Source organism: Thamnophis elegans, chromosome 15 (genome assembly GCF_009769535.1).
Source record: "Thamnophis elegans isolate rThaEle1 chromosome 15, rThaEle1.pri, whole genome shotgun sequence".
In the NCBI taxonomy this organism is placed as follows: Eukaryota; Metazoa; Chordata; class Lepidosauria; order Squamata; family Colubridae; genus Thamnophis; species Thamnophis elegans.
The window spans coordinates 45,849,432-45,862,588 of NC_045555.1; the positions used below are offsets into that span (position 1 = coordinate 45,849,432).

General features: G+C 39.6%; 1 protein-coding gene across 1 annotated transcript in view; it reads right to left on the reverse strand.

Annotated features, from left to right (window-relative positions):
* PLCE1 (phospholipase C epsilon 1) overlaps positions 1 to 13,157 on the reverse strand; it is a 122,149-nt gene that overhangs the window by 86,657 nt on the left and 22,335 nt on the right. The window contains exon 2 of the mRNA XM_032231696.1: positions 12,281 to 12,542. Within this exon, the coding sequence (XP_032087587.1) occupies positions 12,281 to 12,542 (262 nt within the window). The remainder of the gene's footprint in view (positions 1 to 12,280; positions 12,543 to 13,157) is intronic.

The following is a 13,157-nucleotide window of genomic DNA, read 5'->3' on the forward strand; positions in this document are numbered from 1 at the left end:
ATGGTGATTTTTGTCAATTTTTAACTGTTTTAAACGTAATTCCAGTGCTTTTGGAATAGCACCCAGTGTGCCAATGACCACTGGAATTACCACTGCTGGTTTGTCCCATAGTCGTTGAATTTCGATTTTTAAGTCCTGGTATCTTGCGATTTTTTCGTGTTCCTTCTCGGCGACCCTGCTATCACCTGGTATTGCGATGTCTATGATTGTGATCTTATTTTTCTCAACCAGTGTGATGTCTGGTGTATTATGCGCCAGTATTTTGTCCGTTTGTATACGGAAATCCCACAAGATCTTGACCATCTGATTTTCAGTGACTTTTTCAGGCTGATGTTCCCACCAGTTTGTTGCTGTTTTAATATTATAATTTTTGCACAAATTCCAATGGATGATATTATTATTATTATTACTATTATTATTATATTATCAATTGTATCACAGCGGCCAGTTGTTTCGCCGGATTTGGCATTGGTTACTAGTTGTTGTTGTTGTTATTATTATTATTATTATTATTATTATTATTTAAATTTATAGGCCGCCCAATCCCAGAGGACTGCCAGCATTTTCTCTTTTATCATCAGGTTTAATTAACATTTTACAAGAAATTTATCATATATTCTGCACATCCTGAGCAATTCCATATACATAGCAATTGAAGTTCCTTTTTGATTTCTATAAAACATTATTAACATTATTAAATACATTAAATTATAATGTGGACAATAGTATATAAACATCTGCAGAGTTGAATGCATTATATCATCTTCTGTACCAAAGATACAAGTGATTTGTATTCATTTAAACGCTCTGCTGGGGCAATAATTATTTCCTCAGTTCTAAACGCCACTCAGTTGATCATCATTTATCCTCATCTAGTGACAACATGAAGTGAATGGGACCATACTTTAAAGAATTCTTGTATTAGTGTCCACTATGGTTTTGTGAAAATTCAAGTCTGTGATTAAAAATTTATTACAGCCAGGCAAGATCTTCATAATACATATCCAAGAAGTACTGTTTACTCACACAATCAAAATAAAACTATCAGGAGCACAAGACTCCTTTCATCAACTGAAATGCTCATAATGGTTATGTTCCATTAAGTTGGCATCTACTTAAGTGGGTTTCAAAAATTGTTCGAACCTACTCTGTGGGTGTGGCCTCCTTTGTGGGAGTGGCTTGCCACCCATGTGACCGGATGGGAGTGGCTTGCCGCCCGTGTGACCGGATATGAAATTATGAATTAGTATTTAGGTCGGTCCAAGTAGCTATTCAGAAACTCTGGCATTGAAGCACGCAAGTCTTAAAGCTGTCAAGTTACAAGATCCTTGCACATTTTCCCCAAAAGTAATTTAGATATTCTCAATACTTTGCCAGGTGAAAACCAATTCAATGCCAAAATTCAGAAAACAAGGACACCTTGTGGGCAATGATCTGGGGCAATGTGATTTAGACATGATGCTTCGGTTTCTCTTTTCAAATTTCTTTCAATTTACCTATATAACATTCCAAAAATTCCCTTCAGAAATGAAGAGAGATTGTACTACACTTTTTGACAACTGCCAACAACAGAGTGAAGTCCAGTTTGAATCCAGAAAAATTCCATTTATTTTATCCACGTTTAGCTTCCTCCAAAACTACCACCCCCGTTACTAAAAATGTAAATACTTCCTCTTGAGCTAATCGTTATCTCCCAACCTATCTTACCTCACACGTTGTTGTGAAGATAACAGTAAATCTCTAACGCCTGAGAACAAACAGGCCCAAAAATTGTGAAGAACATTAAAAACTATTTGTTTTACCATGGTCTCCAAAAAGTACTGTTTGTCCTTGCTGCACCATCCAGTCATTCTTATGATGAAAATCATAACAACTGGAAGAGAAGAATAGTCTTGTCTCTGTAACGTAACAGACAATAACCAGCATTGTAGCCTCTCCTATGCCAACGGAAGGTGGTATTGGCCCATTTCTGTTCTCAAGAGTTGGTGAAGATGAATATATCATATCTGGAATACTAACTGGTCTCACCTTGGACTTTTTTTTTTAACAAAACAAATGTGCTTAAAGAGATAAAAGTTTTAAGAAAGTACAGCAGAAGCAATTTACAAGATACCAAAAAAAGGGTAGTCTTTTCATACTCTGATATTTACGATTTCAAGGTTCCATCTTTAACTTTAACTTTTAATAAATTTATATGCCGCCCAATCCCGTAGGACTCCGGGCGGCTTACAGAAACAAGTTAAAATAAGGAGTTAAAATAAAAGAAACAATTTAAAAAGAAAGAATTTACAAATAACGCACCATACACTCAATCTGGATGGGGCTGGACCTCATTCATGAAGTCAACAGCCCCAGAGCTGCCGGAATAGCCAGGTTTTAGTGGCTTTTCGGAAGGCCGAGAGAGTGGGAAGGGTCCGGATCTCTACGGGTAGGTCGTTCCACAGGGTTGGAGCAGCTACAGAGAAGGCCCTCCTCCGAGGAGCCACCAGCCGGCATTGTCCGGTCCGCTCTGACTCTCTTTGGAAAGCAGGCCACACCTACAGAAGAGGTTCCAAAAATTTTTGAAACCCACCACTGGTCCTTGGATATGATTATTCTACACTATCATGCTCATATTTATAAAACTCAGTGCCTCTGTGAAAGGTAAGGATGACTACTGCGTTTGTGGGGCAATCAGAACATTGCGTGTGTTGAAGTTGTTTTAACGCAAACCAAAGATGCCTTTTAAAAAACAAGTTTACATCCTATCCTTATGCATGCCAGTGCTGTGTGGGAGGTGGTTTTGACAAGTGTCGTCGGCATCTTCATATCCGGTCACATGGGTGGCAAGCCACTCCCATTGGGTCACATGGGTGGTAAGCCACTCCCACAAAGGAGGCCACACCCACAGAGTAGGTTCGAACAATTTTTGAAACCCACCACTGAATAGCATGGACCCGAAGAGGAATGAAATAACCTCAACGTTTACAAATGTTCCGTCTATGAACAGAATGTTTGGCAACGCTCAACTGTAGAAATGAAAAAGGGTCACGATAAGTTGCTTGCAATGTGCCCATCATGTAATTAAGGTATTTCCATTCTGTGACCATTAAAGTGGCTTTATTTCCTAATGGATCAACAAGACCACGCACAACCTCTTCATTATTCGGTAAGATTACGATGATGAATATGCCTGCAGTCTAATAATGTTGTTTCAGGATGTTGTTGCTATTTATGAAAACCGGCTTCTGAACTTCATGTTTGATTAATGCAATTTCTGACCTTAACAAGTCATGCGTGCAAGCATACCATAAGATTTGGGTCTTAGCTATCAGATTTTAAAAATATTTTTATTCCAGATGTATTGGGGTTTTTTCCTCTGGTTTTAGTTAGTTTGTTTTGCACAGTGCACATCGCAAGCAGAACAAAAAAAAAGGGGGGGACAAAGAAGAATCAGAACTGCAAATTACATGGCAAGTTATAATTTTCTCTAATACTAAATTAAGCCGTGACCCGACAAAAGAGCGAACGACAAAACCGCGCCCGACTAAACCGCATTGCTAAAACCGCGACGTCATCAACACGGCGACAACAGCGCGGCGACAACAGCGCGGAGACAGAAGGCCGCTTTACAACAGCGCGGCGACAGAAAGCCGATTTTACTTAAGGTAAGGGTTAGGTTTAGGATTAGGTTTAGGGTTAGGTTTAGCGTTACGTTTAGCCTTACGTTTAGGGTTAGATTTAGGGTTAGGTTTAGCGTTACGTTTAGGGTTACGTTTAGGGTTATGTTTAGGGTTAGGAGTTAGGTTTAGGGTTAGGGTTAGGTTTAGTTTTACAGCGCGCTTCTGTCGCCGTGCTGTTGTCGGCACGATTCAGCGCTCATTCGTCGGAGCGCTTTAGAACACGCGGTTTTGTCACCACGGTTTAGTCGGGCACAGTTTTGTCGTTCGCCCTTTTGTCAGTGAACCAAATTAAGCACCTATAATTTATTGCCTGTAATAAATTTATAATCAAAAAGGGGACCCCTATGATACCTTTTTACCAAAATTACCAAAAAGGAAATGCTGGTAAGCTATGGAAAATTCCAAAACTGCAAACAAACAACCAAACTAAAAGACAAATATAAGATTTTTGTTTTTTTTTAAAGTCTCTTCTATTTTAAGAAAGCTAGCATTAATATGAAATCTTTTGATCCAATCTAGTATGTTGTCAACAACAAAAACAAAAAAATCCTCAGACAAGGAAAGATATGCCTGGTCTCATAACTATTAGTCTGATCATGGCATCTAAAAATAAATTTGTCTCATATATATTCCCTTTAGGATTTGTATGAATCTGTTGCCAAATGTATGTTTTGTTCATGCATTTCCTAACTATTAAAAAGAAAGGAATATTTCATACAGAATACATAAAAAGTCAAAAGGCTTTAAAGGAGAGAAGTCATATTTACAATAGCAATAGCAGTTAGACTTATATACCGCTTCGTAGGGCTTTCAGCCCTCTCTCTCATTTCACCCACCTCGGAAGGATGGAGGGCTGAGTCAACCTTGAGCCGGTGAGATTTGAACCGCCGAACTGCAGAACTGCAGTCAGCTGAAGTGGCCTGCAGTACTGCACCCTAACCACTGCGCCACCTCGGTCCACTACCATTTCAGAAATCCATTAAGGAAAAATAGCTTTTTTTTGCCCTTGAAAAAATATGTATATGGAATTTATATAGATTGTTTTAAGCTTAGGTTTAAAAAATGAGCCAGTAGAGATTATTTTTTTTAAAATAGTGAAGTTTCTCCCTAGCACCAATTTTGCCATTTTCATTTTTGCGTCATCACCGGAGGTTTTAATCTTTATATATTTATAGAAAAAGCAATGTGATTTGTTGCCATTTTCATATTAAAAATAGAGTTCATCAGATGGTGTTTTTTTTGTTCAAATTGCTTAGATCAAAGTATATCAATGTTCTATTATAGCAATAGCAATAGCAGTTAGACTTATATACCGCTTCATAGGGCTTTCAGCCCTCTCTAAGCGGTTTACAGAGTCAGCATATCCGCCCCCACAGTCTGGGTCCTCATTTTACCCACCTCGGAAGGATGGAAGGCTGAGTCAACCTTGAGCTGGTGAGATTTGAACCGCCGAACTGCAGCTAGCAGTCAGCTGAAGTGGCCTGCAGTGCTGCATTTAACCACTGCGCCACCTCGGCTCAGATATTCAGCTTTAAGTATATTGCTTAATCATGTGATGGAGGCATTTTTAGAATTGTAGTGACATTTTCAGACATTTTCAAATAACAATTTAGTCTAATAGTTTCAAAAATACTATTAGGTTAATTCTGTAATAAATACCAATAAATTAAAATGATGAAGATTAATATGGAGCCACAGCTCAGATTCATCTATTTTCAAACGGAATATTACAAAAGTTCAACGAATAGCCAAATATAATGAGACACAGTAGGGTGTTAATAGTAATTGTACAGTAAAAAAAAAGCACTATTAATGAAGTCAAGTTCCTCCCCGCAGAGATGAAAATTGCTTTGGCAAAATTGCTTTGACCCTTCATATTATAAACAATCTACTGCAGTGAATATTACATTGAACATAACATATTGAAAAAAAATTGAGCATTGCAGTACAAAACCCCCAAATCCAAAAATGTATTCTAGCACTTGAATCTTACTTGATATTAGAATCCAACAGTGGTACTCCACCACTAAAAATATCATGAGCCGTGGTGGCGCAGTGGTTAGAGTGCAGTACTGCAGGCTACTTCTGGCTGCCTGCAATTTGGCAGTTCAAATCTCACCAGGCTCAAGGTTGACTCAGCCTTCCATCCTTCCGAGGTGGGTAAAACCCTAAACCTAACCCTAAAACTAAACCTTACCTTAAGTTAAATCGGCTTTCTGTCGACGCGCTGTTGTAAAGCGCCCTTCTGTCTCCGCGCTGTTGTCTCTGCGCTGTTGTCGCCGTGTTGATGACATCGCGGTTTTAGCGACGCGGTTTAGTTGGGTAAAATGAGGGCCCAGATTGTTGGGGGGGCCAAGATAATTTGCAAACCGCTGAGAGAGGGCTGAAAAGCACTGTGAAGCGGTATGTAAGTCTAAGTGCTACTGCTATCATTACCCATTAGAACAAGGTAATGATAGCAATACAGTACACAAGCAATGGCTCTGAAGAGGTACCATTACTACAGGTAGTCCTTGACTTATGACTTGTTGCTTAGCAATTCTTCAAAGTTACAACTCACCTGAAAAGGGGAACCTTTAACCCAGATGCCACCTGCATTCATGAGAACACATACTCGGCACTCAACTCGATTATACCTTCAAATAATTGTATCATCTGCTTCTGCTCCTTACCTCTCAACTATATGTAGTCCTTGACTTACAGCAGTTCATTTAGTGACTGTTCGAAGTTACAATGCACTGAGAAAAGTGACTTATGACCATTTTTCACACTTGCAATAGCAATAGCAGTTAGACTTACATACCGCTTCATAGGGCTTTCAGCCCTCTCTAAGCGGTTTACAGAGTCAGCATATCACCCCCAACAATCCGGGCACAACCATTGTAGCATCTCCATGGTCATGTGATCACAATTCAGACATTTGTCAACCGACTCATATTTATGACAGTTGTAATCTCCCAGGGCCATGTGGTCACCTGACAAGCAAAATCAATGGGGAAGCCAGATCCACTTAACAACTGCGTTACTAACTTACTAACTTTCACTTAATAACTGTGCCAGAAAGATTATAAAATGGGGCAAACCTTACTTAACCTCTGTCTCACTCAGCAAGAGAAATTTCGGATACACAATTGTGGTCAAATACATATATACAGGAGCCAGAAACTGCAGAGATTAGTGTTGTTTTAATTTTTTTAGAAACTAATAATACAGGGTTAAATTCTGATATTTTTAGGTATAAAAATAAAACCCACTGGTGATTTCTTTACACCTCTTTCATAAGCAATACCAGAGGTGGGTTCCTACCAGTTCGCACCAGTTCAGTAGAACCGGTGCGTCAAATCTACCGAACCGTTTAGAAGAGGTTCCACCAGTGGACGCAAAAAGCAGGCCACACCTTACAGAAGAGGTTCCAAAAATGTTTGAATCCCACCACTGACACACCCACACACACAGACTCACACAGAGAGAGAAAGAGAAAGAAAGGAAGAAATAAATAAAGAAAAAAGAAAAAAGAAAGAAAAAGTGAGAGATGAAAGAAAAAAAGGAAAAAGGGACAGAGAGACAAAAGGAAGGAAAGAGAGAGAGAGAGAAAGAAAGAAAGAAAGAGAGAGAGAGAGAGAGAGAAAGAAAGAAAACACATGGCCAGCAAGCCACTCCCACCAGGTCACATGACCGGCAAGCCACTCCCACAAAGGAGGCCACACCCACAGAGTAGGTTCGAAAATTTTTTGAAACCCACCACTGAGCAATACATACTATAAGAAGTATGGAGGGGAGGAAACTACGGTAAGTATACTGTATTAATCTAATTTGCTATTAGTTATAGCTGACCTTTCCCTGCAGTCTGGAAACAAAATTTGCACTTCTATATTAAAGAAGATTAGTCTCCACCTGTTTGTGAAAGAACAAGCTATGTGAGTGATAACTGAACCAAAAGGGGAAAAAATCAACAGGAAATTGTTTATACAAACCCTGCTTTTTTATCATATTTCTGCTCCAAAGTGTCCTCTTTCCAAGTCTTGACAGAGCATTATTATTTATAGTCAACTATAATATAAATCTGATCGTCAATGACTAAAGTGGAAATCATAGCTGGTTCAGTACTACAAATCACATGAAAACTGTTTAATTGTTAATCAGATTGTATTAAAATAAAAATATGTACAACAACATAAATTAAATCCTGGTGAAACCTATTCTTCTTCTGGTGAACACACATTACAGGTACTCCAGTGGTGGGTTTCAAAAATTGTTTGAACCTACTCTGTGGGTGTGGCCTCCTTTGTGGGAGTGGCTTGCCCCCCATGTGACCAGATGGGAGTGGCTTGCCGCCCATGTGACCGGATATGAAATTATGAATTAGTACTTAGGTCGGTCCAAGTAGCTATTCAGAAACTCTGGCATTGAAGCACGCACGTCTTAAAGCTGTCAAGTTACAAGATCGTTGCACCCCTAACCTTTTAGGAAAAAAAAACTAGGGGTCTTCAAACCTGACAGCTTTAAGACTTGTGGACTTCAACTCCCAGAATTCCTCCTCCAGTCACGTTGGCTCAGGAACTCTGGCATTGAAGCATGCAAGTCTTAAAGCTGTCAAGTTACAAGATCCTTGCACCCCTAACCCTTTAGCAGTGGTGGGTTTCAAAATTTTTTGGAAGCTCTTCTGTAGGTGTGGCCCGCTTTCCGGGTCCACTGGTGGAACCTCTTCTAACCGGTCCAGTAGATTTGACGAACCAGTTCTACCGAATAGGTGCGAACTGGTAGGAACCCACCTCTGAGGTACTCCTCCATTACAGGTATGATAGTTCATTTACTGACCATTCAAAGTTACAACAGCACTGAAAAAGTGACTCATATGACCACACTTACAATCTTTGTAGCATTCCCATGACGTTGTGATCAAAATTCAGATGCTTGGCAACCGATTCCTATTTATGAAGATTGCAATGCCCCAAGGTCATGTCACCACATTTTGCAAACTTTTGACAAGCAAAATCAACGGGGAAGCCAGATTCACTTAATAGCCATGTTACTAACCTATCAACTGCAGTGATTCAGTTAACAACTGCAGCAAGGAAAGTTGTAAAGTGAGGCAAACAAATATCTCACTTAACAAATGTCTCACTTAACAACCAAAGCTTTGGGCTCAATTGTGGTCATAAGTCAATGGATTAAGTTACCACTGATTAAGTCGTTATTAATTTTGTCAATGAAATAAGTTATTGCAACTATTTTTTTCTTTTTTTCTCATGCAAATAAATGAGTAATAATATTGTAAACAATGGGAAACTCCTAAAAATTAATATCCTTCCTACAATCCCCAGTCACCACAACCCTTGTTTGCAATTTTGTATAAGAATGCTATATGACATTCTAATATTAAATCTGGTCAGCTATTATTAACCAGCTTTCTGGAATCCCCAAGACGGTGCCAAGAATTCCAGATGAAAAATAGCAATGTAATTAAGTTTACTACTCAGTGGCTCTTTAGAATCTTGGTTACCATACTGTGAGAAAACAACCAGTAGGCATTTTGTTCTGATTTCCCAAAATTTGGTTTGAAGAACAGACAAAAATGTTTCAGGATGAACAGGGCAAATAAGGATTTGAGAGAACTTCAAATTATCTGTTATTGGAGAAGGGAAGGCCAACATGTGCCATCTAAATAAAAACTGATTCCTGATACAAAACTCCTGATACTTTTACCAATTTGTAACTAAGTGTGTGTGTGTGTGTATGCATGTGTTTGTGTGTGTTTGTGTGTGTGTATAAATATATAGTGTATATATACTATATAGTATGTATCAAGTGTTGCAACCCCTGGTATGCCCAAATATGGGAGGAGGCATACTGCTTCCATTCTCTGTCTATCGGCTCGTCACAAGAGACCATCCAGACAGAAACCCAATATTTTTACTGTTGCCTTTGTTACATTTGTGTTGTATTTGTGCTGATAAATAAATAAAGGGAGACTAGTATAGATCTATTTCAAGCTATTTAGCTCTCATCAGCTAGCCATACCCTTACTGGGATTAGAACCTGGGCTGTATTACATCTTAGGCAGATGTGTTAACCACTAAGCCATAAGGTCCTCCTCCTTTATCAGCTGAGCCAGGGAAATAGGTATGTATTTAGTGTTGTTGTATTTGTGCTGATAAATAAATAAAGGGAGACTAGTATAGATCTATTTCAAGCTATTTAGCTCTCATCAGATAGCCATACCCTTACTAAACACTAAATAGATACCTATTTCCCTGGCTCAGCTCTACCCACTGCGCCACGTCGGCTCTGGCCACGCCCACCCAGCAATGGGGCAGAGAACCCCATGCTAAAACTTTTGAAGTCCGGCCCTGTGGAATGACATATCTAGGAAGAGGGATTCTTTTTTTAAAAAAAAATTCAAATAATATATAATCCGTGTGATGAGATTTAGATTTTAGATTTAGATTTTATTGGGAATTTATATGCCGCCCTTTTCCCTGAGGGGACTCAGGGCGGCTTACAACAATGAAGGGAAGGGAGTGCAAGACAAGACTTAAAAAGAAAAGAATCGTGATTAAAAGAAAATTAACCATAAAAACACAACATTCACTCAACATTCGGGCGGGGTGAGAGTAATCCTATCCCCAGGCCTGACGGGATAGCCAGTTCTTAAGGGCTGTGCGGAAGGCCTGGACTGTGGTGAGGGTACGGATCTCCACGGGGAGGTTGTTCCATAATGTCGGAGCTGCAACTGAGAAGGCTCTCCTCCGCGTAGTCGCCAGTCGGCACTGACTGGCGGATGGAATTCGGAGGAGGCCTACTCTGTGCGATCTGATGGGACGCAGGGAGGTAATTGGCAGGAGGCGGTCTCTCAAATAGTCAGATCCACTACCATGGAGCGCTTTATAGGTGGTAAGTAAGACCTTGAAGTGCACCCGACGATCAACAGGTAGCCAGCGCAGCTCACGGAGGATTGGTGTTATGTGGGCGAACCGTGGTGCGCCCATGATCACTCGCGCGGCCGCGTTCTGGACTAGCTGAAGTCGCCGGATGCTCTTCAAGGGCAGCCCCATGTAGAGCACATTGCAGTATTCCAGCCTAGAGATCACAAGGGCTCGAATGACTGTTGTGAGAGCCTCCCGGTTCAGGTAGGGCCGCAACTGGCGCACCAGGCGAACCTGGGCAAATGCCCCCCTGGTCACAGCCGACAAGTGGTGGTCAAAACTCAGCTGTGGATCCAGGAGGACTCCCAAGTTGCGGACCCTATCTGAGGGGAATAAATTTTGCCCCCCCAGCCTGATTGATGGAACGTTAGCCAAATTTTTGGGAGGAAAACACAACAGCCATTCGGTCTTTTCCGGGTTGAGTACCAGTTTGTTAGCTCTCATCCAGTCTTTAACAGCCTCAAGGCCCCGGTTCATCACGTCCACCGCTTCATTGAGTTGGCACTCAATGATTCACCATATTGGCTATAGAACCTAAAGATGAAAAAGTAAATAATACAATACAATGCAATACAATATAATACAATACAATAGCAGAGTTGGAAGGGACCTTGGAGGTCTTCTAGTCCAACCCCCTGCCTAGGCAGGAAACCCTATACCGTTTCAGACAAATGGTTATCCAACATCCTCTTAAAGACTTCCAGTGTTGGGGCATTCACAACTTCTGGAGGCAACTTCTGTTCCACTGATTAATTGTTCTAACTGTCAGGAAATTTCTCCTTAGTTCTAGGTTGCTTCTGTCCTATTTATGCGCGCACACGCACACACCTGCACACACGATTTGGCTTGCTTATGGCTCTTTGGAGAAAGATTCCACACATTACAACTTTCACAAGCAGACCATCAGAAATTATATAGCTGATAGATGGAAGAATACAATTCAAAATTAGCTAAACCTAATTAATTTTATTTGTAATAGACATAGTTGAATAATAATTGATAATGATAGTAATGTATATAATGTGGAGTTGATATGATAAATAATAATTGGATATGAGAAGGGAAGGTTAGAAATATTTTTGGACCATATACAAAGGTTATTAATCACAATAATTATCACTGTTAAAAAATAAAATAAAACTATATACAGTTAAATGTTAACTAATACGGGGAAAATGTTATGATATACGATATAATTACATAAAGAAAGGAGAATGATAATAAACTATATACCTGGAGGATGGAATTTTTGGTATTAAATATTATGGATGTTTAGCTAAAACAAGATATGAGGATTTGATGTTAATGGAGGATTTTATAAACAAGTAAATGAAATGTCAGCATGTGGTTATGGATTAAATCTTTGGCATAGTTAAGGATGAAGGATGTTTAAACAACTGTAGTCAAATAAAAGTGGAGGTATGATGATGTCAATATGGTAAACATTTGAGTTAAGATATTTGAATTAATATGAATTAATGGAAGAGATGCACAAAAACATGTTGTAACCAGCTGATATACTTTTTTATAATATATACTTGTGTTCTTTTTTTTTTCTTTTTCCATGCCTTGTTTTCTGATTTTTGTCATTTTGTGTTTTGATTTTTTCTTTTCCCACTGGTGTGGGCATGTGTTGTTTATGTAACAAAATAAAAAATAATAATAATAAAAGAAATTATATAGCTTTATTACCTTTCAACATTGTCTTTCCAGTTGATCCTCCTGAAATGTTTAAGGTGCCACTTCTTGCTCCCAGAGATATAGTAGCTTCGAGTAAGGCTCCACTGATGAAGTCTGAAAGAGATGTTCTACCTAGAGTAGCCCGGTACTCAGGAGCTCTTCGGAAATATGGCGTCACGCAACTTGCATGGTGGCATGGCGTTAACAAAATCCTCACTGGATGGGGAAAGTAGTCCAAAGAAGAATCTTCAGCTCCTTGGGTTGACCCGAAGAGCTGAAAAACAATATCAGAGTGAATCAACGGAGTTCTGTGTTGAATTTATTCAAGCTAAAATATAAAAAAAGAAATAAATCTAATTTAAGAAAGCGCTCTTTCAGGAAGCTTTCGTTCAAGGCTCTCTCTGACTTTCATTATGCTGTGTTGCATACATAATTTTGAGCTCCAGATAAAAACTGTCATCCATGTGTCTTTCCTCTGTTCCCCCTTACCCGCCCTCCAGCATTACTATTCGAGGTGGCGCAGTGGTTAGGGTGCAGTACTGCAGGCCACTTCAGCTGACCGTTATCTGCAGTTTGGCGGTTCAAATCTCACCGGCTCAAGGTTGACTCAGCCTTCCATCCTTCCGAGGTGGGTGAAATGAGGACCCGGATTGTTGTTGGGGGCAATATGCTGACTCTGTAAACCGCTTAGAGAGGGCTGAAAGCCCTATGAAGCAGTATATAAGTCGAACTGCTATTGCTATTGCTATTCTTTTTTTTTTCTGATTGGGAAAATGATCTGTTGAGGAAAGACTCCAGAATGGATTATTAGCACCAAGAGCCAATTATATAGAAACTCTTCTGGAGATAATCAAGACATTAGAAATAAACAGTACTGTAGTGCCAGAAA